Here is a 27,584-nt window from a genome sequence, read left to right as displayed (position 1 = left end):
GGATGATATCGTCAGCATTTGGCTGGTGGTGGTGGTATAATGGTGTGGGAGATATTTCTTGGCACATTTTGGGCCTCTTAGTACCAACCAGAGAACTGCTGCTCACTGGATATTTTCCTTTTTTTGAGCATCATTTAAATGCCACAACCTACCTGAGTATTGTGGCTATGTCCATCCCTTTGTGACCACAGTGTACACATCTTCTGATGGCTACTTCCAGCTGGATAATGTGTCATGTCACAAAGCTCAAATCATCTCACATCATCTCAAACTGGCTTCTTGAGCATGACAATGACTTCACTGTACTCAAATGGCCTCCACAGTCACCAGGGGCCTCATGTATAAACGGTGCGTACGCACAGAAATATTGCGTAAGAACTTTTCCACGTTCAAATCGCGATGTATAAAACCTACACTTGGCGTAAAGCCACGCACTTTTCCACGGTACCTCATACCTTGTTGTACGCAAGTTCTCCGCTCGGTTTTGCAGACTGGCGGCACCCAGCGTCAAAGCAGTGCTACTATTCCTGTGTGATAACACCTTATTTTCCTGACGCGGCTTTATAAATACACTGAAACTAACCGCATATTATTTATTATTGTAACGCATCTGATTGTAATTAACTTGTAACAATATAATGGTCCAGGGAATAGCCATAGTATTCCAAATACCATAACTGCTTTAGCGTTGTTACTCTCACTTCTCTTTCTTCTTCTTCTTCTTCTTCTTTCAGCTCCTCCCGTTAGGAGTTGCCACAGCGGATCATCTTTTTCCATATTACTCTCACTGCACCACTCAGAGTATTTATATCACTGTATCTGAGTGTGAATCACAGCATCAGCTGATCGGAAAGAGAATTATCGATATACAGCTTCAAGGACACGCTGTCTCAGCCACTGCAAAACGTTTTAAAGCCTTTCCTGTACGGACCTCACAGTTCAGAAACAGTTTCATCCCAAGAACTTTAAATGCACTCAATCAAATGCACCTTGTAGAACTGTTTATACTTATAAGTACAATCACCCCACTGTAAACTTGCACTATAGTTATAATATCGCACAACCTGAGCCACTTTATAAAGCGCATATTTACATATGATGTCATTTTTAAGGTGAAATGCAGCAAAATATGTTTTTTAAATTATACAGATAAAACTTTAACTTCATTTAAATAATCTATATTCTTCACTGGGAGTGTCGTGAAGGATAGAATAATTAAACGTGTACTACGAAGATATTTCAATGTTCCTTAAACATTTTGAAGAATCGGCTAAGCTTACAGATGGCTTAATTTCTATTACAGAGCTGATTGTGTGGCAATCGGCTACTTGGGGAAAGAAAAGCAAGGACTGCAGTGACGGCTACGCCAAAATATATTGAATATAAAACAGAAAGAGAAAATAACAACACAGCAAAAAACGCAGCGACACATTTCGGCAAAAGTTAAATGCTTGTGTCATGAGCACGAGACGGCTATGCAGTGTCCGCAACGGATGTGGCCATCCACCGTGCATAAGATACCATATTGACATTGGCGGGCGAAGGAGCCACCGATTCTTCTTCTGCCCAGTGCCACCACAAGCCTAGAGCCACCCCTGAGTACTGCTGCAATAAATTATTTCATTGAAGTGAAACACGTTTAATAACGTGCTTTAACTCCTATCATCATAAAAATGATATCACGTATACGTCTCAGTATTTTAGTTATTCAGAGAGCTGTAATATCACGAATGTAATGGATTCTGTGTCCAGTTGGAGGAAGAGAGCGGTTTAAAAGCAAGTAGTGATTCACACACATAGAGCACATAGAAGATCAAATACAAAACAAAGCATTTAACGTGCTACTTTAATTACGATGTGATTTGAGAAACTGGTTAATTAAACGATTTTAAGATGAAGTTTATGATGTTCTACTTTAATGAAAAATAAACTACGTGATTAAAGTGGAAATGTCGAGATTGAAGTTGACATTTCGTGCTATTTCCCCACTGTGTGCCTTTTTTTCTCTGTACCCTAATAAGCTTTCATATGACACTCAGACAGTGGGCTACAACTCGCCTTTTCACTGCGACTTTGATATGTGACTTCTTTTTAATTTCCGGCACTATGCGATTTTGTGAACGTGAGCTTTCAAGTTTCTCCAACACGCTATGTCACTCGATCAACTTCCTTTTGTTGATTATACCACGGCTTATTTGAACAAATAGTACATTTTTCCTTTGCCTCCACTTGGTATTCGCTGAAATTCTTATATTTTCCCCTGTGCTTTTCCCATTGTCTTTTCATAGAAGGCTGAGCTTAAGGGCAATTTATATTCATTTGCATATTCAAAGAGGCGTAATTCTGGGAGGAGTTGGGCGTTACATAAAGCGCGTGCACGAGCGTTATTTTTCACGCTGATTGGGATTTATGTAGCGGAAGAACGTGGACGTTGGTGTACGCACAGATTCCTGCATCTGGATTTTTCTGTGCGTAAGCACATTTCGGCTTTTGTGCTTACGCCATGTTATAGTGCGAGTTCTACGCACGGCGTTATACATGAGGCCCCAGATTTTAGGCCAATAGAGCACCTTTGGAATGTGGTGGAACAGGAGATTCACACCATGGATGTGCAGCTGACAAATCTGCAGGAACTGCCTGATGCTATCATGTCAATGTGGAACAAACTCCCTGAAGAATGTTTCCAGCACCTTGTTGAATCTATTGCACAAAGAATTACAGCAATTCTGAAAGCAAAAGGGGGAATTCAAGAAGGTGTACCTAATAAAGTGGCCAGTGAGTGTATGTTAATTTTTTTATTTGATTAGCATTTTATGTTTAAGGTAATAATTGCACAATTATTTACAGTAGTTTTAGTTTAAAGTAGTTCTGCTGCTTACCCCATATCTTTATGTGTTTTTCTCTGGTTATTTCAATTTACCTTCCACATCCCAAGGATATACCTGTTATTTAATTGGTCTCTGTGAGATCTCAAAACCGAATTGTATTTTTCAGGCTGAAAGGTAAATTGATACTTTAAATTAGTTTAAGGATTGGAGGTGAATTGTTTGTTTAATTTATTCGCTTCTACGAGTATTCTAGTGTTAGAGCTAATTGTTTTTTGTTCTCGTTAGTTTTGTGCATATTTTAGCATTAGAGAAAAAAGATATTTGTTCACAAATGTTCATTATCCTACAGCTGAACTTGCATTCTTTCCTAAACTATGTCCCTTTCAGACATTCCTTTGAAAGAAGCCTTTTCGGTTGATAAGGAATGTACTCCATAAACTCCTGGTTTATATCTCTTTGAGCACCTGCCTGAGAAGTACTGGTGCTTAGCTGTTCTCTCATTCATGAAAAAAGCTTCCCAATTACCTTCACGAAGGAACAGACTACTTTGTTTCTCTGACTCCCCTCACACCACTCTAAATTGGACCTGTAGCAGTACACAAGATGAGACAAGACAGATGAGATGAGATAAGGTGAGGTGGTGCAAGGCAGGATGAGGCAGGGTGAGATAGGATAAGACTTGCAAAGATAATGTAAGGCAAGATATGATAAGAAAAAGAAAGATAAGGCAGGACAAGATCAGATAAGGCAACAAGAGACAGGGCAAAGAAGGCCAAAGCAGGATAAGAAAAGACAAGATGAGGCAATGCAAGATATTTCACAAAAGAACAAAAGAGAAGACAAAAGAAGATAAGAGAGTATTATATAAGACAGGACACAGTCAGGACAGAATGGGACAAGGCAAATAAAGATAAGCTGAGAAAAGACAACACAGGGCACGACAAGATAAGGTAAGAAAAGATAAGATGAGATAAGAAATAAGTTGGGATAGGATAGGATAGGATGAGATGAGACAAGGTAAGGTATGGTAGGGTAAGGTAAGGTAAGATATGGAAGGGTAGGCTAGGACAAGACAAGACAAAACAAGACAGGACAGGATAGAAAAGGGTAAGACAAGATAAGATAATATAATATAAGACTGGTGTGAGGTGGAAATGCCAGGCAGGTCTAAAATAAGGTAAGATAAGAAATAAAGCAGTCTGAGACAAGACTAAATAAGGCAAAGTATGTGTGATATAGTGGGTCTGTGTCTCAAAAAAAGGTGGTTGTTTTAATAAATAAATAATTAATTGGCTGACTCCCTCTCTGTGGGTGTGTGTGCTCACACAGCTGCGGGGCGTTGGTGGAGTAATTGGAGTGAGATCTGTCTTAATTGCTTCATTGGCTTCCTGCGGTGGACGCTTGAGATGTTGCACCCACGGAGGCATATGAGAAAAAGCCGGCACAAGAATAAAGGAGAATGCACAGAACAAAGAGAAGAATCAGAGAAAAGAGAAAGAACAATAGAGATGATCGGAGAATGAGAGAGAGAGAAGCTGGGAAGAAGTCCCTAAAGGGAACATGCAGCCAACACTCAGGGAATGATGGCCATTTTAGCTGAGCAACCTGGAAGCTGGAGTGACATGCCGGAGAGAGGCAGCGTGGCTGCAGGGGAAAGGAGGGCTCAGTGGGGCGTCCTGCAAGTAGAGCCATGGGCTGCAGGGATGCAAGCTTGGCAGTAGGAGTCAGAGGCTCAGGGATGGTGCCCTTTTGAGAGCCAGAGAGGGCAACAGGGGCCCAAGCCTAGAAATCCACTGATACAAGACCACTTTAGAGCTACTAGTAAATGCTTGAGTGTGGGATGAGTGAAGAAAAATGAGAAAAACTTATGCGGACTTGCGTGAACAGACAGATTCCATGTAAACCTGGGGTGAGATATCAGTTCAATCCAGCAATGAAAGAGTATCACTAGAGACCCAGCTAAAAAATGGATTTTTAAAAATTAACTATCTATAAAATTTATTTTGTTTATAAGTAAGGCCTGTTCATTCATGCTACTTACCATGACATCGCGTTAGTAGATGAACTAAGCCTGGCCAAGCTAATTGAATCATACAAATGTACGTAACCAGTTAGACTCAGGCTGACTAGATTTGCATTAACAATCATCACCCAGCAACTTTCCCTTATTGCTGCCTAATGAAAAAGAGCTTACCATTGTGCTCATTATTTTTTAATCAAGTTGGAGTCAAAATGTTGGTGCTTTTGGGCCAACTGACTACAAAAAAAGAAAAAGAGAAAAAGAAGTGTGACGGGCAGTGCCTGGGACCGTGTGAACACAGTGAATTTGTTAAATGTGCACATCTGTCATGTGTAATGTTCAGATGAATAAATTATCAATGCTATTTCTACTTTTGGGTCACCCCATATGTTAGAAAGCAATGATATCTACAGTGCTTTAATACTTCTCCTCCTCCAGGCTTAATATTTAATGAAAAGTTTACTTCGACTGGTGTCTCCTACAAAGTTGACTTTTGATGATAAATATGATCGGGTCTAGCCCCATGCTGCATTACAATTAGAATAAGTCAGTGTTATGAAGGGTGCCACACTGGTAACACTGTTGCCTCACAATAAGCAGACTAGAGTTCACATCTCAGAAGCCCCCTTAAAGGAGTTTCCATGTTTTCCCTGTGGGCTTCGTCTGTGTGCTCTGATTTCCTCGCAATGACATGTAGAGTAATGTTGGTGAATTGATGGTGTTTGTGTTTGTGTGTTCAACTTCTAATGGACTGGTGCCCACTGGGTCTGGGTAAGTTGGTTATAAATTGCATGGAGGGTACAAAGAATTGACAGAGATTTAGATAGTTTTCTTAGTTCTGTGGAAAAATCTGTACCTTGGATGCTGCAGCATTTTGTTATACTCCATGATTCAAGGGCATTTTATATTTTAGGGATGTTCCAGAGCTTACTAACAGACTGGATATTAAGGTTTCTCTCCATTGATCTCCTCAGTTCAGTCTTGTGTAGCATACCAGTCTCTCATCTTTGATATACAGGACCTTTCTTCCTATTGTAAGAGACCTGACAAACAATAATAAAAATTTGGGGCACCCCCTAGTGACCCCATATAAATTTAAACAAGAAATAAATAAATACAATAAATGTGAAGACACGAAAGTAAACTCAACTAAGATGGTGGATCTTCCGGCTTTGAGGAATTCCAGAAGGAAGTCAGATGGACGGACGCTGGAAGCAATGTCAATGGTGGTAAAGCTGTCAACCTTCATGTCAGCAGAGGAAGGACAGAAAAGACATTATTACACAGTGCCAACCCATAGAGTGGCGGGGTATTACAATTATAAGAACCATTAAGTTGTCCCCTGTATGTACGTCTGTGACACTACATAAAATTCTGGAAATCGCAATTCTGGATACTTGGAATACGAGGTGAGACACAAAAATAACCGGATTGGTAAAAACAAATATTTATTGATGAATTACAGCATTCTAAACATTGTCACCTTCTACATATTCCCCCTCCTGATCTCTACACCACTCCATACGTATCTTCCATTGATTGAAACAGTGCTGGAAGTTTTCTTGCTTGACGCTCTTCAACAGGCTTGCCATTTTTGTTTTTATTTCATCTACTGTAGAAAAAAGTGGTCACTTCAGGTCACTTTTGATTTTTAGGAACAAGTAAAAATCACAGGGAGCTAAATTGGGCGAATAGGGAGGATGATCGAGGACAGGAATGCTTTTGTCAGTCAAAGACAGGTTTAGAGAAAAAAAGGAAATTCGCGAAAAATTTGATGTTGATTCGTTGTTCGATTTTTCACCCGACATTATAGTGACAACTCGTGTAGCGATTGTTGTGCAAATACAGACTGGGCTATTCACAGGATATACCTAGCTGAGATGGCGTGTAGAGGGGGATATAGTTCTATGAATCACATCCAGCTGACCTTCAGACGGTTTTCCAGGAAAGCCCCAAGCCAAGTCCAGTTATTTTTGTGTCTCACCTCGTAAAGTTCCAAAAATAGAGAAGCAGATTTCCTATTATCTTTATTAACATATAAAATGAGAAAAAGTACAGAAGGTCATGTCTTTGATACAATAATACATATGCCATTCAGTCACAGATTACTGATACTTTCATTTGGACTGCTTTCTCTTCATAAAGTGGTGTTTCTAGCTGAAATCCCAGCTCTTCATCTCCAACTGTTCTTTGTTATGACAGCATATAATACATACATAAAACACAACATTCTTACAATTCAGGGATACACAGGGAAGAAGTCATTCCTGTCAGGACTGGGCAAAAGGTGGAAACAAGCCCTGGACTGGGTCCACTCACAAAGGATCAATTTGGAATTACCAGTTAACCTAACCTTCTCATCTTTGGTGATATGAGAGGAAAACCAGAATACTTACTGGAAAACTAGCACAGACTTGGAGACTTGGGCATGGAAACCAAAAAGCAGCAGCAACGATATATATATATATATATATATATATATATATATATATATATATATATATATATATATATATGTGGCATCCGGCCAAGACGCCCAGGAGGACCGGAGGAGGGCTTGTACCTCCTTCAGACCGCGAGGGGGCGTCCGCCCTGGTTACGTTGGGGACCACGGGTAAAGGGCTTGGAAGCCCAGCCCTGTAGGGACCCGTGGCCACCGCCAGGCGGCGCCCCGGTGCCTGAACAACCCTGGAGCCCAGCACTTCCGGCACACCAGGAAGTGCTGGGGGGAAGACGACATGGGACACCCGGAGTGCTTCTGGGGATGCAGCCGGCACTTCCGCCACACTGGGGCGTGTCTGTGGAGGAGTGCCGGGGAGCAGCTGGAGCCCATCCGGGTTCCTATTTAAGGGGCCGCCTCCCTTCAGTCGAGAGCGGAAGTCGGGTGGAAGAGAGACGGAGCTGGAGAGAAAACTGGAGGCGGCCAGGAGAAGGAAAGGCACAAAAGACTGTGAGGCCTGGACATTGGGGAACGGTGCAAGAGGCACTGGGGAGTGCACTGTAAATAATTGTAAATAAAAACGTGTGGTGAACTTAAGATGTCCGTCTGTCTGTGTCCGGATTCAAGTCCACAATATATACATATATGCACACACACAGCATCTATAAAAATATATATATAGATATATACCCTCTTGGAAGTTTTCAGATTTTACCGTTGAATCATAGTGGATTTAATTTGTATTTTTCGACTCTCATCAACAGAAAAGATTCTTTAATGTCAAAGTGAAAACAAATCTCTGTAAAGTGGTCTTAATTACTTACAAGTATAAAACATAAAATATAAAACACATACTGTACAGTAGGCATTGAGTGTGTTACTTGGTTAGGGAACTGACTAAATTGGCTATGGGTAAAGATTTGGGTGTGACAGAGATTTTAACACAATTTTATTTGCCCTGGAATGGAGAACTCTCTGGAGGATACTGACATTGCGACTTATAAGCCCGGCCTCTTCTGCTTCCTTCAAGTTTCACTACAACAGGAAGTCAATGTCACTCTGGAAGAGCCAAAATGTTACTAGCGATGACTTTTCATCATTTACTTTTCCTTGCATTGCATTTTATCATCACTGGACATGAAATAGGTTTACCTATGGTATCCCAAGCCTTTATTTGTTTCTGTTTATCTTTCCGCTATCATTCTGTTGGCTCAGTATGGTCGTAAAAACAGCATGACTTAACAAAAAGTTTATGAATGCATATTGTGGCCAAAGAAAGAACAGTAAGATCTACAAAGAAATGTTTAGGATGCCAAACCGGTCATCCCTGTTTAAACAAATGAAATAATTCAAACAAAAGTAGGTGATCTGGGCACAAAACGAAACACAACAGTTCAAAAACCAAACAAAGAAGCCATCAGGCTTTGTAATGTGTTCTGTCAGTCACTAGGTAGGATCTCTGCCCTGAAGTGTGCTCTATTTATAGAGTGACGCCTCCTTCTGGTGGCCTCAGGATTTATTGATGGGGTGGAGTCAAATGCCTTCACTGAGCGTTTTCTCAGTGCTGTAGAAGGATTAGAGGAAGACACTTCCAGTGTCAGTGTCCCCTCTTTATCTGGGGTGGCTGTACATGCCTCAGATTAGCCCAGAGAGTGATCCAATGAGACACATGCACGACAGTAAAAAGGTTTAAAGTGGGAAGAACAAGTGTAACTGATGTAACTCAATTAAAGTGAGAAGAACAAGTGTAACTGATGTAACTCAATTAAAGTGAGAAGAACAAGTGTAACTGATGTAACTCAATCTGGTTGACCATCAACATCATGCATACAAGCCCATACTGACAAGGCGAATTCCTTCATCACAGAAGACCAAGGGATTCCATTCTTCACTGTTTCTGCACAATGCCATAATGCTTGATCACTTGGGTTTCCATAAAGCATGCGCAAGATGGGTACTCAAACTGTTTACTGATCTGCACAAGTTTATATTCTATGGTGAATTTCAGCAGGTTTCATTTCCTCTGTCATTCTGGTGCAATCCTGCAGTGGAGCACCCATGTTCATTTGATCTTGGCTTCATCTAGATTAACATCAGAGTACTGCACTAAGCATGTTTGAACTACCCATAAGCCATCGCAAATGCATTGTATTGCATCGTATTGCATCAGCTTCTATCGGGTGTGGTTACCGTGCAATTTTCAAATTGCCTTTATTTTTTTATTTACCCTTGTATCCACAGTACACATATAGGGTGACAAGACATTCCAGCAATAATTCCATGTCAGCCTAACTCATTAATAGAAAAATATAATTTTAAGAAGTAATCCTTAACTGTCCCAAATATGTCACTTGACAAATTTTTAAATAAAGTAAATTATTGCACTGTATGTGTTGTTGCTCACTGTACCTTGCATTTCTTGTAAAACATGCACCTACAGTATGCCACTAAGCCTGCTGGTCAAAAAGCTTGTTTTACCTATGTACGTGCCCAAATACAGTCCTAAAGCAGAGAATAACCAGCCTCAAGCTAAGAATGCATGGTTTTAATGCTGCTTTTGTAAATTACAGCACAGCTGTTGGTGATGTTTTCATGAGCTACTAACTGAATTTTACTTAAACTTCAGAAATTGTTAATCAACAGGCTCAGAAAATCGATGGATCTGGAGCAAGGCCAGCCGCAAAGAGTTTATCTCTGGGCATCATTCAGTGGGTAAATCAGAATTCTGAGAGACAGTAAGATGAATTATCCACTGTAGATCTCTACTTAAAACACATTACCTACAGTATGTAGTACATCCTAACTTTTCATTTATTATGGAAACAAACACTGAAAGTATGCAATAGATTTCCAAATCTTTACAAGAAAGAGAAGAGTATGTCCAAAACATATACTCTTCTAACAAAATCCACAACAACACATGTGTACTGTTTATCGAGAAGGTCAATATCATATAAGCAGTCACTAACAGATGGTAGGACTGTCAGACTACAGCAGGTTACACAGTGTAAGAGGAATAGGTCACTGGTTGAATAAGTTGCAAAGTGCACAATTCAAACTAACACCGGACGTAGTCACATATTTTGTGCAAAGAACACTATAAGGGCTATAATATGGTGCATAACGACAAGAAACTTCACAGACATTTACAATAAAACTAAATAAAACCAATACAATAACAAAAACATAAAGAGCAACAAATAGATATGAGATAATACACCCGCCTGGAATGAATGTTACAGTGTTCCCTTCAGACTGAAGTCCAATTTATTTGACCTGATTCACTTCTTTTCATCTTTTTTGATTCATTTGCTATCTCCTAATATTTTTTACATATCTAACTGCCCGTAAATGAACAGATAGCAGCCTTACTTTTTTATTATAGAATGCTAATAGCCGATTAAATGGCATGTGTGCCACCAGAGCTTGGGGTACCTTGGTAAAGCACAGGTATTATTGAAGATTAGTGAACTTGGTGAGAAAAAGGACATCATCAAAGATCATGGCACATTAGGTTAATACCACCTTAAAATACTGAGTTGCCTGGGCAGGTAGTGCACATTGTTTTCTTTCCGTTTGGTGACTGGGAATTGATAATATTGATGAAATAACCTGCTTCCTGATCACCAGGTTACAGCCACAGGAGCTGAGGGTAAAAAAAAAAAAAATAAAAATAGTACATCTCAGCTGCTGTGACCCTGAACTGAAATAAACCATCTCTATAATGCATTGACAGTTTACTGATCGAAGAAAAGACAACAAGCCATTATAGATAACAAGCCATTGAAAACAACAAAGGTATGGAGAGCTAATCAATACTGAGGGAAATCTTGTGAGCGAGCAATAACTGCTACATTTTTCAATGTATTGCTTGATTTCAAATGAGATATATTTTGTTTTGTGCTGACCCGCTGGTCTCTAAGCCAGTTCACACTTACTGCTATTTGTCTGCTGCCCAAAAGTGATGTATCACATATATTCAGGACATTTTCTCTGGTACAGCTACATGCATCTTAGTCTTCTTCAACTCAATATGTTGTGACAGAACCATGATTATCTGTTGTTTCTTTATTCAGTAACATAATTCTGGCATGGTGTAAAAATATTCTTGAGCTACAAGGCTAATGCTTTATTTTGTGCTCTTTTTTAGTCCAGTTTGCTTGACTGTCTATATGGTGAGATATGAGGAACAGTACAGCTATATTCAGCTAATGATTTTCCCAAGTCTAGAAAGAATAAGGTACTTAAATAGTAGATAAAAAAGTTAAAGAAATTTGAAGTTCAAAAAAAAGCAAAACGGTGAAACAGAGCTCCTAGAATGTTGGGAAGGAAACAGCTGGGAAGAGATTAAAAACGTAACAGTTCAACTCATGCAAAATGAAATAAAAAAATTACATAGAAATTGTATCACTTTTTCCATTATGTTATGTATTCTTGGTTTTCTTCCCAAATTTTGAAATGCCTTTTAAATTTCATCCATCCATTTTTGCTTGTAACATTAGATATGGTGAATCTTAATTGTAGAAGTAAACATTCTGAGCAACCAACATGCACTGGCCTTATTCATCTTTCACCGTGCCGGAACAATGGATTCTATTGATGCATAATTACTCCATACAGTGACTGGTATCTTGCATACTATAACTCTCCAAATCTCTACTATGATTTCCTCCACAGTGGCAACATTTTTTTTCAAATATTAAATGTCAAATCTAGCCAGACCTCAGGTCATTTTGGAGAAATGTTGTACTATGACATATTAAGAAGACTGGTACTGACAGACTGGTATTGAGCGGCGAGAAAGAATCTATCCTTAATCTCTAATTTTAGAAATTCAATTACAACACAATACTTGGTTTGTTTTTTTTTTCCATCTGTATTGGCACAGTTTAGAAATATGCACTATAAACCACACGTTTTAAACAAAAATAGTGGGAACCTAAAGCAAACTACATAGTCGTGTAGCTGAAATGGAAATCTTGATTAATTTAAAAAAGTATCTGGAAGAGACATTAAAATAGATTAGCTTGGTGGATTGAAAGATCTACCCTCATTTATCAAACTTTTAAGTGCTATAAATTTGGAACTCACACATTTTGCATGTGACTGGTGTGATGGACGGCCGGTAGCTCAACCCGGCCAGGACACCCAAAGAACGGAAGGATGGGGGAAGGCAGCTACTTTGAGAGACTGCCTCCCCCAAGACCCTAGATGGTGACTTCCCTGCAGCATAGCAGTGCCCCAGATTCCCGCAGGGCAGGGGTCCCCAAGCCCTAGTGGGCAGTGGCCCGAGAGAACTGCCGCCAACAGAGACTCATTCAGTCAAGGGCTACAGCAAAATGGCTGCTCCCTTCACTGAGGACACTTTTCAGAACGCTAGGCAGGTGGGGCTTTGCAGCGGCACAGAGAGAGGAGAGAGAGTATTACAACAAAGTATTTTTATGGTCCCAACACTTTCTCCATATGACATGAGTCTATAGAAATCTCATTTTCTACAAAGTACATTCAGCAGATACTTTCACTACAACGAAGTGACCTTGAAATGCTTGAATAAATCAGCCGCAGAGCAGTTAGTTCTGTGGTCGCAGCTCAGTTGTGCAGAATGATCCCCAAACAGAAACATAGTAAAAAAAAATTCTTTCTTCGAATTTTCCTCGTACTGTTTTTTTTTTTGCTGTTTTTGTTTCCTGTCGTTTTCAGTGATACCTTTTGCTTATTGCTTGTCAACATTTGAAAAATATCCACTGGAATTTAACTTATTATCACCGTCCTATAGAAAAGGCAGACATAAAAAAATAATAAGTGTTAATGTTTGTAATGAGCAATCGGTTGGAATGACAAATGCAATGCATATTTCTTTGTTATATGCAAAAAAAGAAGAAAAATCTTGGGTTGCAAACATATGCAAACTGCTGCATTTGAAGACAGATTTTATGTGGTTCAGTGATGCTCATTCAAGAAACATTCCTATTATTGCGGCACTTATTCAAGAAAATGTGAAGTTTCTGAACACTTTTGGGACAACACGCTGAAGAGAATTCTGAAGTTTGATCCCTGTGTCTGTGGAGGACAGTTTATCCATTGCCGGGGCAACAGCAGGCTCAAAGCTCTGCTGCGTATCTCCGCCAAATCAAACAGAAAAGATCTCGATGGGTGATGCAGGGAACATTGTAAATGCAGGCAACAGGATTACTTGGCCACTAACCTGGTCACAGCCCTGTCTGACTGCTGTTCCTGTTTCAAGCTGAATAAAGCTGGTTTTGCTAAAGTACTGAGACTCAGTTTCGTGTTTTGGGATGCAAGACAGGGACTTCTAGAGCAACACCGTCTTTTAGAATTCGCTTCTGTGGCGCTTCAATACAGTGCTGTGAGCCTGCTGTTGCTCTGCCCTGGTAAAAGACAGTCTTACAGACGTGACAATCACGCTTCGGGATGCATTTCAGCGTGATGTTCCCATTTTGGGAGATCCCAAAAGACTTCAGAAACCTCACAATATGAACAGGCATACAGGCATTATTGGGCACCCCACCTTTACCCAGTATCCAGCCAGGCTGGAGGAGTGCTGGAGGACCATGAGGAGGAAAATCCGAAGCAGTGGTGGAGCAGCAGCATGTGGGGCAGAGGCAGAAGATACCCTTTGTTCACGTTGGCAGATAAAGTGGCTGCATTCAAAGCCAAACTTGATTTAAGGGGACGACGAGTGAACATTAGGATTTTTGATATGTTTCAAACGTTAACAGAGGTTGTTAAAGGTATCAAGTCAGGGCCTTCTTTCTCCCAGCTGGTTTATGATCACCTTTCTCAGCTTTCAATAGAGTTTGAGCATTATTCCCAACCACAAAAGACCACCAAAATGGGAAGGAATGGATCCGTGACCCATTTGTGAATAATCCAGGTGAATCAACTTTGTGCTTGAAGAAGATAACTGCTTGAGGTTGCAAATGATGGTGGCCTTAAAAGTATGTTTTAAACAACTTCAAATCTCCATATGTTTTGGATTAAAGTCAAGGCGGAATATCCTGAGGTTGCCACAAAAGCACTGAAAAGTCTGCTTCCATTTCCAACATCCTATCTTTGTGAGGCAGCATTTTCTGCAGTGACAGCAACTAACACGAGATTACGGAGTAGACTGAACACAAGCAACACACTTTGTGTGTCACTGTCTTCCGTCGTCCCCAGATGGGATTGTCTAGTTGCAGGAAACCAAGCTAAGGCCTCCCATTGATTCTGCATTATGGTAAGTTGTATAATTTCTATTACAATGTTATACCTTAAAAATAATAAAAATGTAATGTAAATTGTGTATAAAAACGACCCCCTCCCCCTTCCCGGTTCCTGGAAAAATTTGTCTCTACTGAAGCAGTCCTTGGTGTCAAAAAGGTTGGGGACCACTGCCATAGGGCACTTTGGGATCAAGAGTTTGGCTTCACGGCCCTGCTGGGGACCATGGGTTCCACCCAGGAGATGCTGCAGGGGGACCTGGGAGGTTTTACTGTCTGCATAGCCCAGAAGTACTCCAAAGTCTCAGGGAAGGAAGCTCCGTAGTACTTCTGGGCTGAAGAAAAAGCAAATTCTCCATCTGAACCGGAAGTGCTGGCAAGTCATGTGAACGGAAGAGGAGAAGCACTTCTGGATCAAGGACGATAGAAAGGACTGCTGGAGACTCAGCAAGCGAGCCAAAGTTGGGGGAGATGGGGGGTATGGGGGGGATACAAGACAGAGCATGCTGGGAGGTGTGGAAGAGAGAGATATGATTTATAAATATTTGTGTTTGCTGTTTAATTGCCTCTTTATCATGGTTGGGGTGCTTTGGAGGCACCATCATCAAAGAAGAAGCATTAAAATACCTTCTTGGTGCTTTTAATTAGCGTTGTCAGTGTCTGTGTGTTGGGTTGAGGAGCAAAAGTGCCCTCCAGTGTTACACTGAAAATGACATCAGTAAATGGAGTACAACCTCCTGGCATGTCTTCATGCCTAGGAATAAGGTCAAAATTTGCTCAAAAGAATAACACAAAACTCAAGTTTTAGAAACATCCAAAATACTTACATCCACTCGTACACATCACTGTATATATGCGTAATACAGTCAAGATTTCCATGTCCATTTCTCAGTGCATATTTATTCCATTTAAATAAACATTATGTTCCTTATCTAAAATAAATGAGAATTTCAAAGTGTACATCTGAAGGAGAAAAACTATCTGGTGTAAAGAACTCGATTTATCCATAGGATTCTTACTCATTAATGTTTACTGGACTATTATGATTCATTTAGAGGACCAGCTTGCCTGTTAGCTTTCTCTAACAAGGCCATGGATCATACAGTACATCAGCAGTCACCTGCTTTAACAACTCCAAGTTATGTACTTTTTAATCTGTCCATTTTCTGTGTCTACATACAGTATTTCCTGGATTAAAGGCAAGAGCAGGCCTTGAAAGAGACAACATACCACACAAACAGTACCAGGCACATTGAGACGATTTCGCTATTTGTTAATATTACTTATTAAAATCATTTTTTTTTTCCTGGGAAGAGTAAAGTGGAGTGAGAGTATACTCCAGAAACATTGTGTGAAAGAAAGGAATAAGCTGAGGATGGGGTTCCAGTCCTACACATGGTATGCTCATTCACACAGTGACAATTCAGAGTCACCAAGCAACACTACCTGCATGTCTTTGGAAGGTGAAAGAAAATTGGAGTACCTGGAGAAACCATACATGGGCACAAAGGAAGCATTCAGTCTCTAAACAGTGTCTACGAAAGCCTAAGTCACTGGAGCTGTGGAGTAGCCATGCTACTGATTATGCCACTGTACTAACATTATATTAATGAACAAAATATTTCTGTGAGATCATTAGTGTAAATGTTAATCTTTGTTGTAATTTTCTTTATAATTAAACATCTGTATTTAGCCATTTTTCTATAGCATCTTCATACATTTTAGGATTTTGTTGCCAGTCTACATGCCATCTGAGATTCGCAATAACTTCACTATAGTTTCTTCCAAGGCTGAGTTTCCACAATTTAAACTGTTGCCTATTGTACATTTGGACAGCCCTGGAGACAGCTGGGTAATCCACAATAGACAGGAGAAGTCTTTCTAAACTTTCTGTGATCCTAGGATAGACTGCAGCCACATTATGGAGCTCATCTTTGTCATTTGAAAGATCTGAAAAATCAAAAAGAAGATAATTATTGGGATGGAAGATGGATGCACCTAAATGGTGCTTTTATTCGTAATATAAAAATGTATAGAGGAGAGCTAACAAAAGACATAAAGTTGATTAGCTGAAGTTCATTTTGACATGGTAAAGATATTACATATTACAGGAGAAATGAGAACATGAAAATCATGAAAACAATCTCTTTTTTGCAAACTAGGTAGAACAGCTGAAAATTATTTTTGTGGAAAAGCTATTTTGGTATTTTCACATGTAGTCACTTTATTTAAAGAGTATACTTGACAGGCATATTTTGTTTAATCATTCAACATTTCCTACATTTTGCTTGTAAAGCTTGAATTGAATAGTGCTATTTCTTAGATCAGGTAATTAGATTTTTATTGTGATCAATATTTTATTTTCCATCAATTACAATAAACAGTGTGAGCTGGCCGAGCACACATCCAAACAGAACCGGAACAAATGAAGAATATTTGGGACACCAGCTCTGTGTCTTCTGGCTATTCATCAGGAACCAGTCTCAAGAGACCACTCAGTAGAGGCAGCCGGGCTTTTTATAACAGGAGGACCGGAAGAAGAGGAGCTAGTTTCCCTCATTAAGAGGTTTCTGGGAGCTGCGGGGAAAAAGGAGACGACACAGTTAGCGACAGCGCCCCCTTTCGCCCCAGTGGGTTACCATATAAATCCAATGAGCCAGCAAGGGGATCCTCGGATGCGCATGCGTGGCAACAGTCAAAAGGTTCAAATAACACATATGATAGCAATGTAGTAAAAAAGAACCATCCCAATCAGTGGAATTCAGCTGCTGACGCATCAGATCATTTTATTGATAGTTCTGAAATAGTACCAGAGGACTATTTCAGATTAATATATCAGAGTTCCAAAATGTTATGTCCATGTATTAAAGGCTACCAACATTTTTCAAATGTGCACACACTGTATGTTCTCACAGCACTACATATTTCCAAACACACTTATACTATGAACAACATTGTATGTCCTCTTCACAAAAACACTGTCAAGAATGCTAAAGTGATCAAAAAATGTTTATTAAAAAAATTAAAGGGATGGATGAACAACAAAGTAATAACTAAACAAAAATTTAGGCTCTGAAGCATTTCTTGTAGGAGGAGCTGTAGTTCCCCATGAAGTACCATAAGGTTCATTGTTTTCCCACCTTCTAATTGCCATCTTTCCCAGTCTAGCTTTGGTTTGTCTTTTTTCCAGCCAGTTGAGCATTGACTTTATGTCTCCTCGGTAACTGAGCATCTGGTGAGGAGTTATTTTAAGGACTCACATAGAAGAAATGACTCCTGTGATCTAGAAAATCTGGAATTGCACCAGCCTTCTCCCCGGCAATCTCTATACCTTGAACCCTAGTTTCCATTTAAAGAAAAATGCACTTCTGGTAGTTCCCAGGCAGCTTTTTTTCCATTACATACAGCAGCGGCTGAAATATACAGTAGGTCATTGGGCCATCTTACTACAAGTCTTTCTACCTGTGGGAACTCAATCAGTCTTCATTTAGTAATCAACCTCTGACATCATTTATTTTAATGCTCATGGAATAATGGCAGAAAACTTTCTCCATAAGTAGGACGTATGGCTCCTTGTGCTATCCTTATAACAGGGAGTTCCTGGGTAAGGAAGCCAAGCTGCGAGGATCTAGAACAAAGTGACATGCCATAATGCTTTTCAGACTACTCCAACCAATTTGAGAGAAAACTGAAGAGCCAGGATAACAATTATTAAAAAATGAAAAATTAAATTCAAGGTAAAAACGAGTTTGTAAAAATCAAGAAAGCAATAGGGCAGTCATACATCTTTAAAACACAATGGAGAAAGGAAAAATACAAACTAAATAAAATCACTGAACACCAATGGAAAATTCGCTAATTCTTATTTGACACAGCTAGAGGCACAACCCTACAGCAAAGAATTTTATTATTCTTGCAGCCCCATCCTAGTTATAGACAGGGCTAATGTAAAACTCCATGAAGGGAGCTATAAGAGAAGCCCCAGTCCAAACATGACTGGGATTCTGTATGTTTCCAGGGGCTTTGCCTAGCCCCATCCTTCTCTTTAATAACAGCCTTCTACACACATTTTATGCACATTAGGTTGTAAAACTTAATAATAATATTACTAAATGTTAATAACATTTGAAAATATGGGCAGTTTATAAGTGATAGCAAAACCCCTGTCCAGGACCAGCAGCAAGCCAAAACTGTAAAGCCAACTACCTTCACCTGACCCCATATTCTCATATTCTTAATGGGCATGAGATACAATTAATTCATATACAATGCATATTGCAGTACAGGCTTCACAATATAATTCTCCAACCACCCATTAAGAAAAAGCAAAGCAAGGCATACAGTTTTTGCCCCTGGACAAATGGTCACTCAGGCCTTTCTTGAGCATTGTAAAATACAGTCATATGAAAAAGTTTGTGAACCCCTCTTAATTCTTTGGATTTTTGTTTATAATTGGCTGAGCTTTCAAAGTAGCAACTTCCTTTTAATATATGACATGCCTTATGGAAACAGTAGTATTTCAGCAGTGACATTAAGTTTATTGGATTAACAGAAAATATGCAATATTCATAACAAAATTAGACAGGTGCATACATTTGGACACCCCAACAGAGATATTACATCAATACTTAGTTTAGTCTCCTTTTGCAAATATAACAGCCTCTAGACACCTTCTTTAGCCTTTGATGAGTGTCTGATTCTGGATGTAGGTATTTTTGACCATTCTTCCATACAAAATCTCTTCAGTTCAGTTAAATTTGATGGCTGCCGAGCATGGACAGCCTGCTTCAAATCATCCCATAGATTTGTGATGAAATTTAAGTCAGGGGACTGTGACGGACATTCCAGAACATTATACTTCTCCCTCTGCATTAATGCCTTTGTACATTTCAGACTGCGTTTTGGGTCGTCTTGATGTAATATCCAACCCCTGTGTAACTTTAACTTTGTGACTAATGCTTGAACATTATCCTGAAGAATTTGTTGATACTGGGTTGACTTTAACAAGGGCCCCAGTTCCTGAACTAGCCACACAGCCCCACAGCATGATGGAACCTCCACTAAATTTGACAGTAGGTAGCAGGTGTTTTTCGTGGAATGTGGTGTTCTTCTTCCTCCATGCAAACCGCTTTTTGTTATGACTAAATAACTCAATTTTTGTCTCATCAGTCCAAAGCACTTTGTTGCAAAATGAATCTGGTTTGTCTAAATGAGTATTTGCGTACAACAAGTGACTTTGTTTGTGGTGTGAGTGCAGAAAGGGCTTCTTTTTCATTATCCTGCCATACAGATGTTCTTTGTGCAAATTGCGCTGAATAGAACGATGTACAGATACACCATCTGCAACAAGATGTCCTTGCAGGTCTTTGTAGGTGATATGTGGGTTGTCTGTAACCATTTTCACAATCTTGCACATACAGTATACTGCTCCTGTATTTTTCGTGGCCTGCCAGATCTGAGTTTAACAGCAACTGTGCCTGTGGCTTTCCATTTCCTGATTCCATTCCTACAGTTGAAACTGACAGTTTAAACCTTCGAGATAGCTTTTTGTAGCCTTTCCCTAAACCATGATACTGAACAATCTTTGTTTATATATATTATTATATATATATTTGTTTTCAGATCTTTTGAGAGTTGCTTTGAGGATCCCATGCTCTCACTCTTCAGAGGAGAGTCAAAGGGAAGCACAACTTGCAATTGACCACCTTAAATACCTTTTCTCAAAATAGGACACACCTGTCTATGAAGTTCAAGGCTTAACGAGCTAATCCAATCAATTTGGTGTTGCAAGTAATCACTATTGAGCAGTTACATCAAATCAGCAAAATTACAAGGGTACCCAAATTTTTGCACAGCCAGTTCTTCACATTTGATTTAATTTCATACAACTAAATACTGCTTCACTAAAAATCTTTGTTCAGAAAACACCCTAGTACTCAGTTGTTCCTAGGAAATGTAAGACATACCACTGTTATCTTTTTTGTTAAAAGTAAATTATTACACAGGCTGAGAGGGGTTCCCAAACTTTTTCATATGACTGTATACTATGATGTAGGTGAACGGCCATGGCTTTGGCAGAATATGACATAATACCACTAACTCTAGCCTTCTATTTACTTTAGTTAACTTCTTTATTCCATTACATTTGCTCAACGTGAGACAAACTACTGTTGAGAAACCAATCCATCAAAGAATAACCTTAGATTATTCAGAACAAATGATGTACAATTCTGTCTAAGCTATGTATTAGCATAATACAGATTGAAAACCTCTGAGCATTAATTTATTTTCATTTGTGACTCATATCTGTAATCATATGCAGAGGAAAACAGTGATTATTTGACATCTGAACTTACATGAATTATTTCAACATATCCCTGTAGGGAGGAAGACAAGGCAAGAATACTTTTATGCTTTTTACAATGTACCCTTATGTGCCTTTGATTTTTGGTAGCAAGAACCAATTGTCTAAATAATAAGTCATACTGCTATGAAGGACATGCTCCTAATACAAGATGTGCATTACGAAGTCTGTCTGTGACTATTCCTTAGTTACCAAATTATAGCAAAACACACTTTCCACTAATGAAACACCTTCCTTCCTTGACACATACAAAAGACAGCAAGGAGGATTGACTGTGAAAGTATGATATACTAATAACTTGTCAAGTGTAGGTCGCATTTAAAATATGCAACACCTTTCAACAAAAACTGATTAGTCATTCACATCTTACTTAAAATAAACACAGCCTCAAAAATACAGTAAGAGGTCATCACTTTTCAAAACCTAGAAAATTTACGTTAATGGGCTCTTTCCTGATCCAAAAAAGCAGTGTTAAACATGTCCCCTGGTGTCTTACCCTGATTTCTTACAGCAGTGTTTGCACCATGCACATCACAGATACCAATTATGCCCTATGGCTCTAGTTCACAGTGTTTTTTTCTAAAAATGGTTTAAAGCTGAACATCTGTGGAGTTACAAAATAGATTTGTAAAAAAAAAATATCATACTCCCTAAATAAGTTATAGGAGACCATTTCAGAGTTCAGAGGAACATGCAATACTGTAGAGAGATGGTTCATCATACATGTATCAACGATAATGTTTATTTTACCTTTGACACCATTCCAAAGTACTTTACCCATACAATACAGTATATTTTTGCACTTAATACTAGAGCAAATGGTATGTTCAGGGCCATATGCTGGGAATTTGTAGTTATGTAGATTTCAGTTCAGGTCCTTAGCTACTATGTAACTCTGCCTGATTACTCACAGCATATTTTAAAATTCTTTCACCAATTAATTTTCCTACCCACTCACTCTAATTTCTTGTCAAAATAAAACAGTCTAAAATTGATGCAAAAATTAGAACACATTTAACACAAAAACAATAAAGACATCATATGTGCGTCATTTTGAAAAACACAGTCTTTTTACATTTCAGCATTGTCTGTTCCTTCAGAAAAAAATGCTTTATCTGTCTAGCAAGCCACATAAGCATTAATTCCTGCATATGAGAAAACAAGCCTTTTAAAATAATACTCCTCCCAAAAATTATAATTTTTAAATTTGTTACTTACCCACATTGTTTACAGTCATTGAGAAATGAGATAACAAAACTTCTAATACAATAGCTGTGAATAGGATATAGGTTTAACAACAAACCGTATCAAAACATTCACCAAAAAAGCATATAATACAAATGTTAGGTATGCAGTAACACACTCACAAGGTCTGAAAGAATAATGAAAACAGGCCCAAGCCTAATGTTACTCAATTATGTTTAGCTCTTTTGTAAGATAAAAAGCGTCAGCAAAGCAAATAAATGTAAATGTAAATGTTTGCTTAAATATTGTTAAATAAATCATTTATATAAGATATTTTTGTGCATGACAGTGAAGCATACTAAAACAAGATCAAGCTTTTGAACTGAAAATCTGCCTCAACTTTATTCATTAGACTTGGTATAGCCTGGTGAATCCTAGAAAATGTGAGAACAAGAGACTTCTGCCTTTCTTCTGGCATACAGTAATGGGGCAGATAGGTTAACACTACTATGGATAACCTGATCTAAAAAGGCCAAACATGTTAGGACCCTAGCTTTCTTCTTGCTTGTGTCAGGAGATGTAAAAACAGTATTTTCTGGTAGATCAAATGACTTTGGAACTGAAAAATAAAAGCTTAATTAAGTCCTGTACTACAAATTTCATTTCAACAGTTTCAAAAGCAACAGAATGCTGCAATCAAGATCAAAATAATGTAATACAAGAGTTCCTATACTTTCCATAATTATGTTCTTTAATTCCTTTTTATGATGACTTGGCCTGATGTTCTTTGTTATGAAACTGACATAAATACAAGTTAATGTTTTAACTCAGGAATAATAAAGTTTGCTAAGATATTGACCTTGACCTATGTAACCTTGTAATGTGTCAGGAAATATGGATGACCCATAAGTAGTTCTAGTGCTTGGTCCATTGACAGTTAAAAAATGTGCATAAGGTATGTATGTACAGTATGCAGGAGCCATTGTGCTCAGCTGGCCTGGACAAAGTTAATTTTTGAATACCAATGCTGTCAAAGCTAGCAGGCAGTTGCAGTTAGAATGAGAATTGTTGGTTCTCTTCAAACGTTAATAAAATTAGACACACAAGAACAAGAAAGTGAGAAAATTGAGAGGCCTTTAGCATAAAATGTTTACTTATAATATTCAGAATATACTGTATATTAAACATTTAGTGGAGCCTTAATACAGCAATTGTTCTGTTTTAAACTTATTTTACTCCCATTTATGCCTTTCTGTTGTGACTGCAAAAAAGGTAATGTACGTACATTGTGTTTAAGTATCTATATCTTTTTTAATCATTAATGTATACCTCCCTTTCAAAAGAAATATTTTACTCAAGAATTTGGAGCCCAGCATCTACTGCTATTATAATTTTGTATATTACCCCAAGAACAAGAACAGAAATCCTTTCACATACTGTAAGTAAAATGGCTCCCAGCCTCATAGCCACACCTTTCTTTTATCAAATGGCCTCCATGTCCTCCTCCTTTTGGAAGGCAGGCTCTTCCATCTCCTCCTCACCTGACTCCAAGCTTGTCTAAATGAAGAGGTGGAGCCCCTTATGAGGTTATTTCCCGGATCACTTCCAATGTCACCCTAGCCTTCCAGCTCAGCTCAGCTCATATCTGGCTCAGCCCTCCTTTCCCAGTGGCCCATGGAAAGGCTACCCTTCAAAAGTGTCTCTGCCATAGTTTTGACAGTATAGATAATGTTGGACATGAATGTACTAGAGTAACATCCTTCAAGAGTATTAGTGTTCTGACCCAAACGTATCCTTTTGTACACTTTTGACTGTTACCATTCTCTTCATGGCAAAGGGAAGACAGACAACTTCAAAGTGTAGCACATGAGTGTCTGTACCTTTAATACTGTGGAAACCTTGTGCTTGTTATTGTACTTCAGAAGGAGTGATGAGGATGCCCTTGAGAACCTTTGTGTGGCTATTTGTGAAATATGAGGGTCCAGTAATGTAAGTTATTTACACAAAGGCCATAAATTTAGACAAAGTAGTTAAACTAAGTCATTTTAAGGTCTGTAGGTCGAAGAAGCAGGGGAAAGTGTTGATTAAAAAATCATGGCGATTATCTGAGTGAAAAGTACCTTTATTGGTTAGGCTATACAAATAAAGAAGAGAGAGAACAAAAAGTACATAAAGTAATAAATGTTCTGGTGCTATCTTGAGCCTAGCTAAATATATATATATACTGTATGTATGTGCATGTACTTCATATACCTATGTGTGTATGTACAGTAGATATGTAAAAAAAGGTAAGCTGGCAGTTTATACATAAATGGTTAGGGCTAGGGTTATTGTAAGCTACACTTTATACATGAAGGTGGACTGCTTAAGCTGTGTAAATTAAAATATATATTTTTGACTGAAATTGTAAGAAATATGATGGTTATTAATGTGACAGTCACTATGACTGCTGAAAAGTATTGTAAAAAGATGATACAAAGTCAACATGTGTGAATGAGTGCGTGTGTGGGTATGTGTAAAGGGAACAGTAGAATTGTTCAGTGAGCATCCGGGTGTTTAGAAAATTGGTTGATTAAGGAGACATGGATAGCCAATACTAGCTTAGCATCTGTATGTGGGTGTGTGTGCATGTGAGTGAATGAGTGAGTGAGTGACAGAGAGCGAGGGACAGAGGAAGGTTTTGGTTGTTGTAGATAACAAAGAGTGTGAAAGATGAGCATTCCTGTTGACAAATAGCTAAAAGAGAAAGATTAAAATAGAAAAGAGGGAAAAGTTCAGCTCAGTTGTGACCGCTTCTTCAATATGAGAGTGACTGGTTAACTATTTGCTAGGATAAAGGTGGGCTGGTGGTGGTGGAAGTATTTTTGTTGTTTCAATACTGGGGCACATCCAAAGAAGTTCAAAAAAGAAAACAAGCACTTTTCTGTAGTTTAAAATTGCGAGTATAGTGTTACTCATGAGAGAACAGGGGAAAAAAAGAAAACTACATGTTCTTATTTGTTTCAGAAACCTCTTGCTACACTTGCTCTTGAGTTGTCTTCACACATTTTGATTACTCCAGTTACAGCATACTTCATACTCAGTGCCAATTTACAGAGTCAAAACAATCCTACAGTTTTCCTCTGTCTCTTCAGGCCAGTACTGAACGGCCTGTTTAACTGGTACTTACTGCTTCAGTTTCTACTTCTAAGCTGGAAGCTAAAGTACTGAAAATAGGTCTGCCTAACTGAGGTGAGAGTAGGGTAGCAGGTTGTAAGCTTTTTTTTTTTTTTAACGTGGTTCAGTGGTGATTTAGTGTTCATAACCCTGATGAAGCAGGTGATGTACTGATGTTATTTACTACAAATATTACTTAAATTATGCTTAATAAAGTTTCCACCAACAATAAATGATTGCTCATGTTGTAAAAGTTCATATTCTGTAATTAAGATACATAGATTGTCCAGCACAATGGTCAATCAGAAAAGCACTGAAGAACTCTGTTGAAAATTAAAATGGGAAGCACTTGAGCATTAAATACTCCAGATCAGGTGAGTGGTTTTTGTGATGATTGTTACATTTGTGTTACATGTTGTTTATCATAAAACATACCCCACCCCTTGTGCATTTACCTGATGATTCTGTCTAGTTCATAGAGAAGTGTCTCTGTGGTTTGTCATGTTTCAGAGAAACATAAACATGGACGTTTCTGACCTCTTTTTGAAAGGTTAGTTTGCTCTAGTATAATATGGTTTGTTATCCACAGACTGAATTTTGGTCAGAAAAATGCAGAGCTTTCAAGTAGGTTTGCCATTTCTTGTTTTCAGTCTAAGTTCAATGCCATCATTGCCTTGGAAAAAAATGTTAAATGAGCTATCTTCAATGAAGCTCTTGTTTAATGTTTTGAAAAAACTGCCTTTCCTTCAAAGTTATTGACATCTCATCTTCTAGCCACATCAGCCTTAATTACAGTATTTTATTTAAAGTTTTCAACTTTCATGAGTATATTTACATGCATTAAACTTAAGAAAATAAAAGAAAAATAATGTGTGTCTCATCTGCTGTAAACACAGCTATCGCCGGGATAAAAAAATCAGGATATTGCATGCATTGCAAATTTGCAACAAGCATTTAATAAGGCCATAATTTAAGCTTTTTCTCTAGTGTTTGCTTGATTTTCAGTTTAAGACATAATTATTAAAATAGTGAATTTTACTTGCAATGTAAAATGATAAAATATCTCAATATAAGTTGTAAGATAAAAAATATTTTTCAAAGCAAAGCAATAGGTAAACGATGACTGTTGCAGATTCGCCACAGAAAGCTAATTTGCATTAGGCAAGAATATTTTTGGCAGATGGGCTCTACGTGGCATTGTGCCTAATAGCGGCACACATGCACAGATAACAATTACCACATGCTAACAGCGGCTAAACTCTTAGAAAAGTAATCAAGCACTCCACTAAGCGGAAACAAAAAGACACAAAAGAGATGCGCTCTTCTCTGGTTATGTACATTGATTACAAATAACAGACAAATCTGCGACTTCTCTATTACTCTAATCACTGCTGTGAAAAACAATTCCAAAAACAAATTTGACTTATGTCAGAACTAAATATTACTATATTAAATAGTCTCAGATTATTTATTTCACAGTTTAATTCAATTTATTTCCTCATAGGGGTAAAAGGTATGAACCAGGAATGGATGGGCCACCAGTTTATTGCAAGAAACAAACTTACATATCCAAATAGCATTTGGTTAGAATGCAGGAAGAAATAACAGAGTTCATGAAAGATATAAAAAACAATCACTAGTGAATCTAATCTTTCATGACACTCAAGGACACTGTACATAAAAATGTTTAAAAAAGGCAAAGAAAAATAAAAATGATAACAGAAAACAAGGAAAAAACATTAAACACCATATTAAATGCCTGTTTATAAAGATAAGTTGTTAAATTTGTTTTGAAAGCAGAAACTGTAGAAGAATGTTAAATGTATAGAGGCAGAGAATTCCACCTTGGAACTATAGTAATATATATTTTGTCACTCTATGACTTGTACTTAGTGTGGGGGACAACAAGTAATTTTTCTTTAGGTGACTGCAAATTGAGGCAGGCTATGTAATAATGCAATATGTTAGAAAGACAGATAGGACCATTGTCATAAAGAAGTTTATATGCTAGCAAAATTAACTTGTAAGGTATTTAATCCTTAATAGGTAAGCAATGTAAATAAATAAGTGATGCAGTTACATGCCTCCCATGGTTTTGTGTGGTTAAAACATTTTAGTAAGACAGGGTTTAATTCATTATATTTCCTCAATTGAAACAAATAATATCCTGTCACATTCTTAAAATGAGACTGAAATTACAAATTGGAATCTAAAATGACAACCAAGTTCTTGACTTCGGAAAGAGAAGATCCGTAATAGTGCAACCATTAATATCAATGATAAAAATGGCAACAGAGTTAAATCAAGTCTTACAACCTATAAGCATCATTGTTGAATTGTCTCTATTGATTTGTAAATAGCAGCAATAAAA

The 27,584-nt window shown here is 38.2% G+C and overlaps 1 protein-coding gene across 2 annotated transcripts in view; it reads right to left on the bottom strand.

The window, feature by feature from the left end:
• Positions 1-5,578: 5,578 nt before the first annotated feature.
• arsk (arylsulfatase family, member K) overlaps positions 5,579-27,584 on the bottom strand; it is an 88,640-nt gene continuing 66,634 nt past the window's right edge. The window contains exons 8-9 of one of the 2 annotated variants that reach the window (XR_005634403.1): positions 5,999-6,091; positions 5,579-5,891 (exon numbers count right to left, since the gene is read on the bottom strand). Coding sequence is in view for 1 of the 2 variants with exons in the window: in XM_039759364.1 (XP_039615298.1) it covers positions 16,184-16,458 (275 nt within the window). In the remaining variant the exon portion in view is untranslated. Of the gene's footprint in view, positions 5,892-5,998; positions 6,092-15,388; positions 16,459-27,584 lie in introns of those variants that run through there. The other variant, XM_039759364.1, reaches the window with a different exon arrangement.

Source organism: Polypterus senegalus, chromosome 7 (genome assembly GCF_016835505.1).
Source record: "Polypterus senegalus isolate Bchr_013 chromosome 7, ASM1683550v1, whole genome shotgun sequence".
NCBI classification, from domain to species: domain Eukaryota; kingdom Metazoa; phylum Chordata; class Cladistia; order Polypteriformes; family Polypteridae; genus Polypterus; species Polypterus senegalus.
The sequence above is the reverse complement of the archived record's forward strand: the minus strand, read 5'-3'. Positions and strand labels throughout refer to the sequence as shown.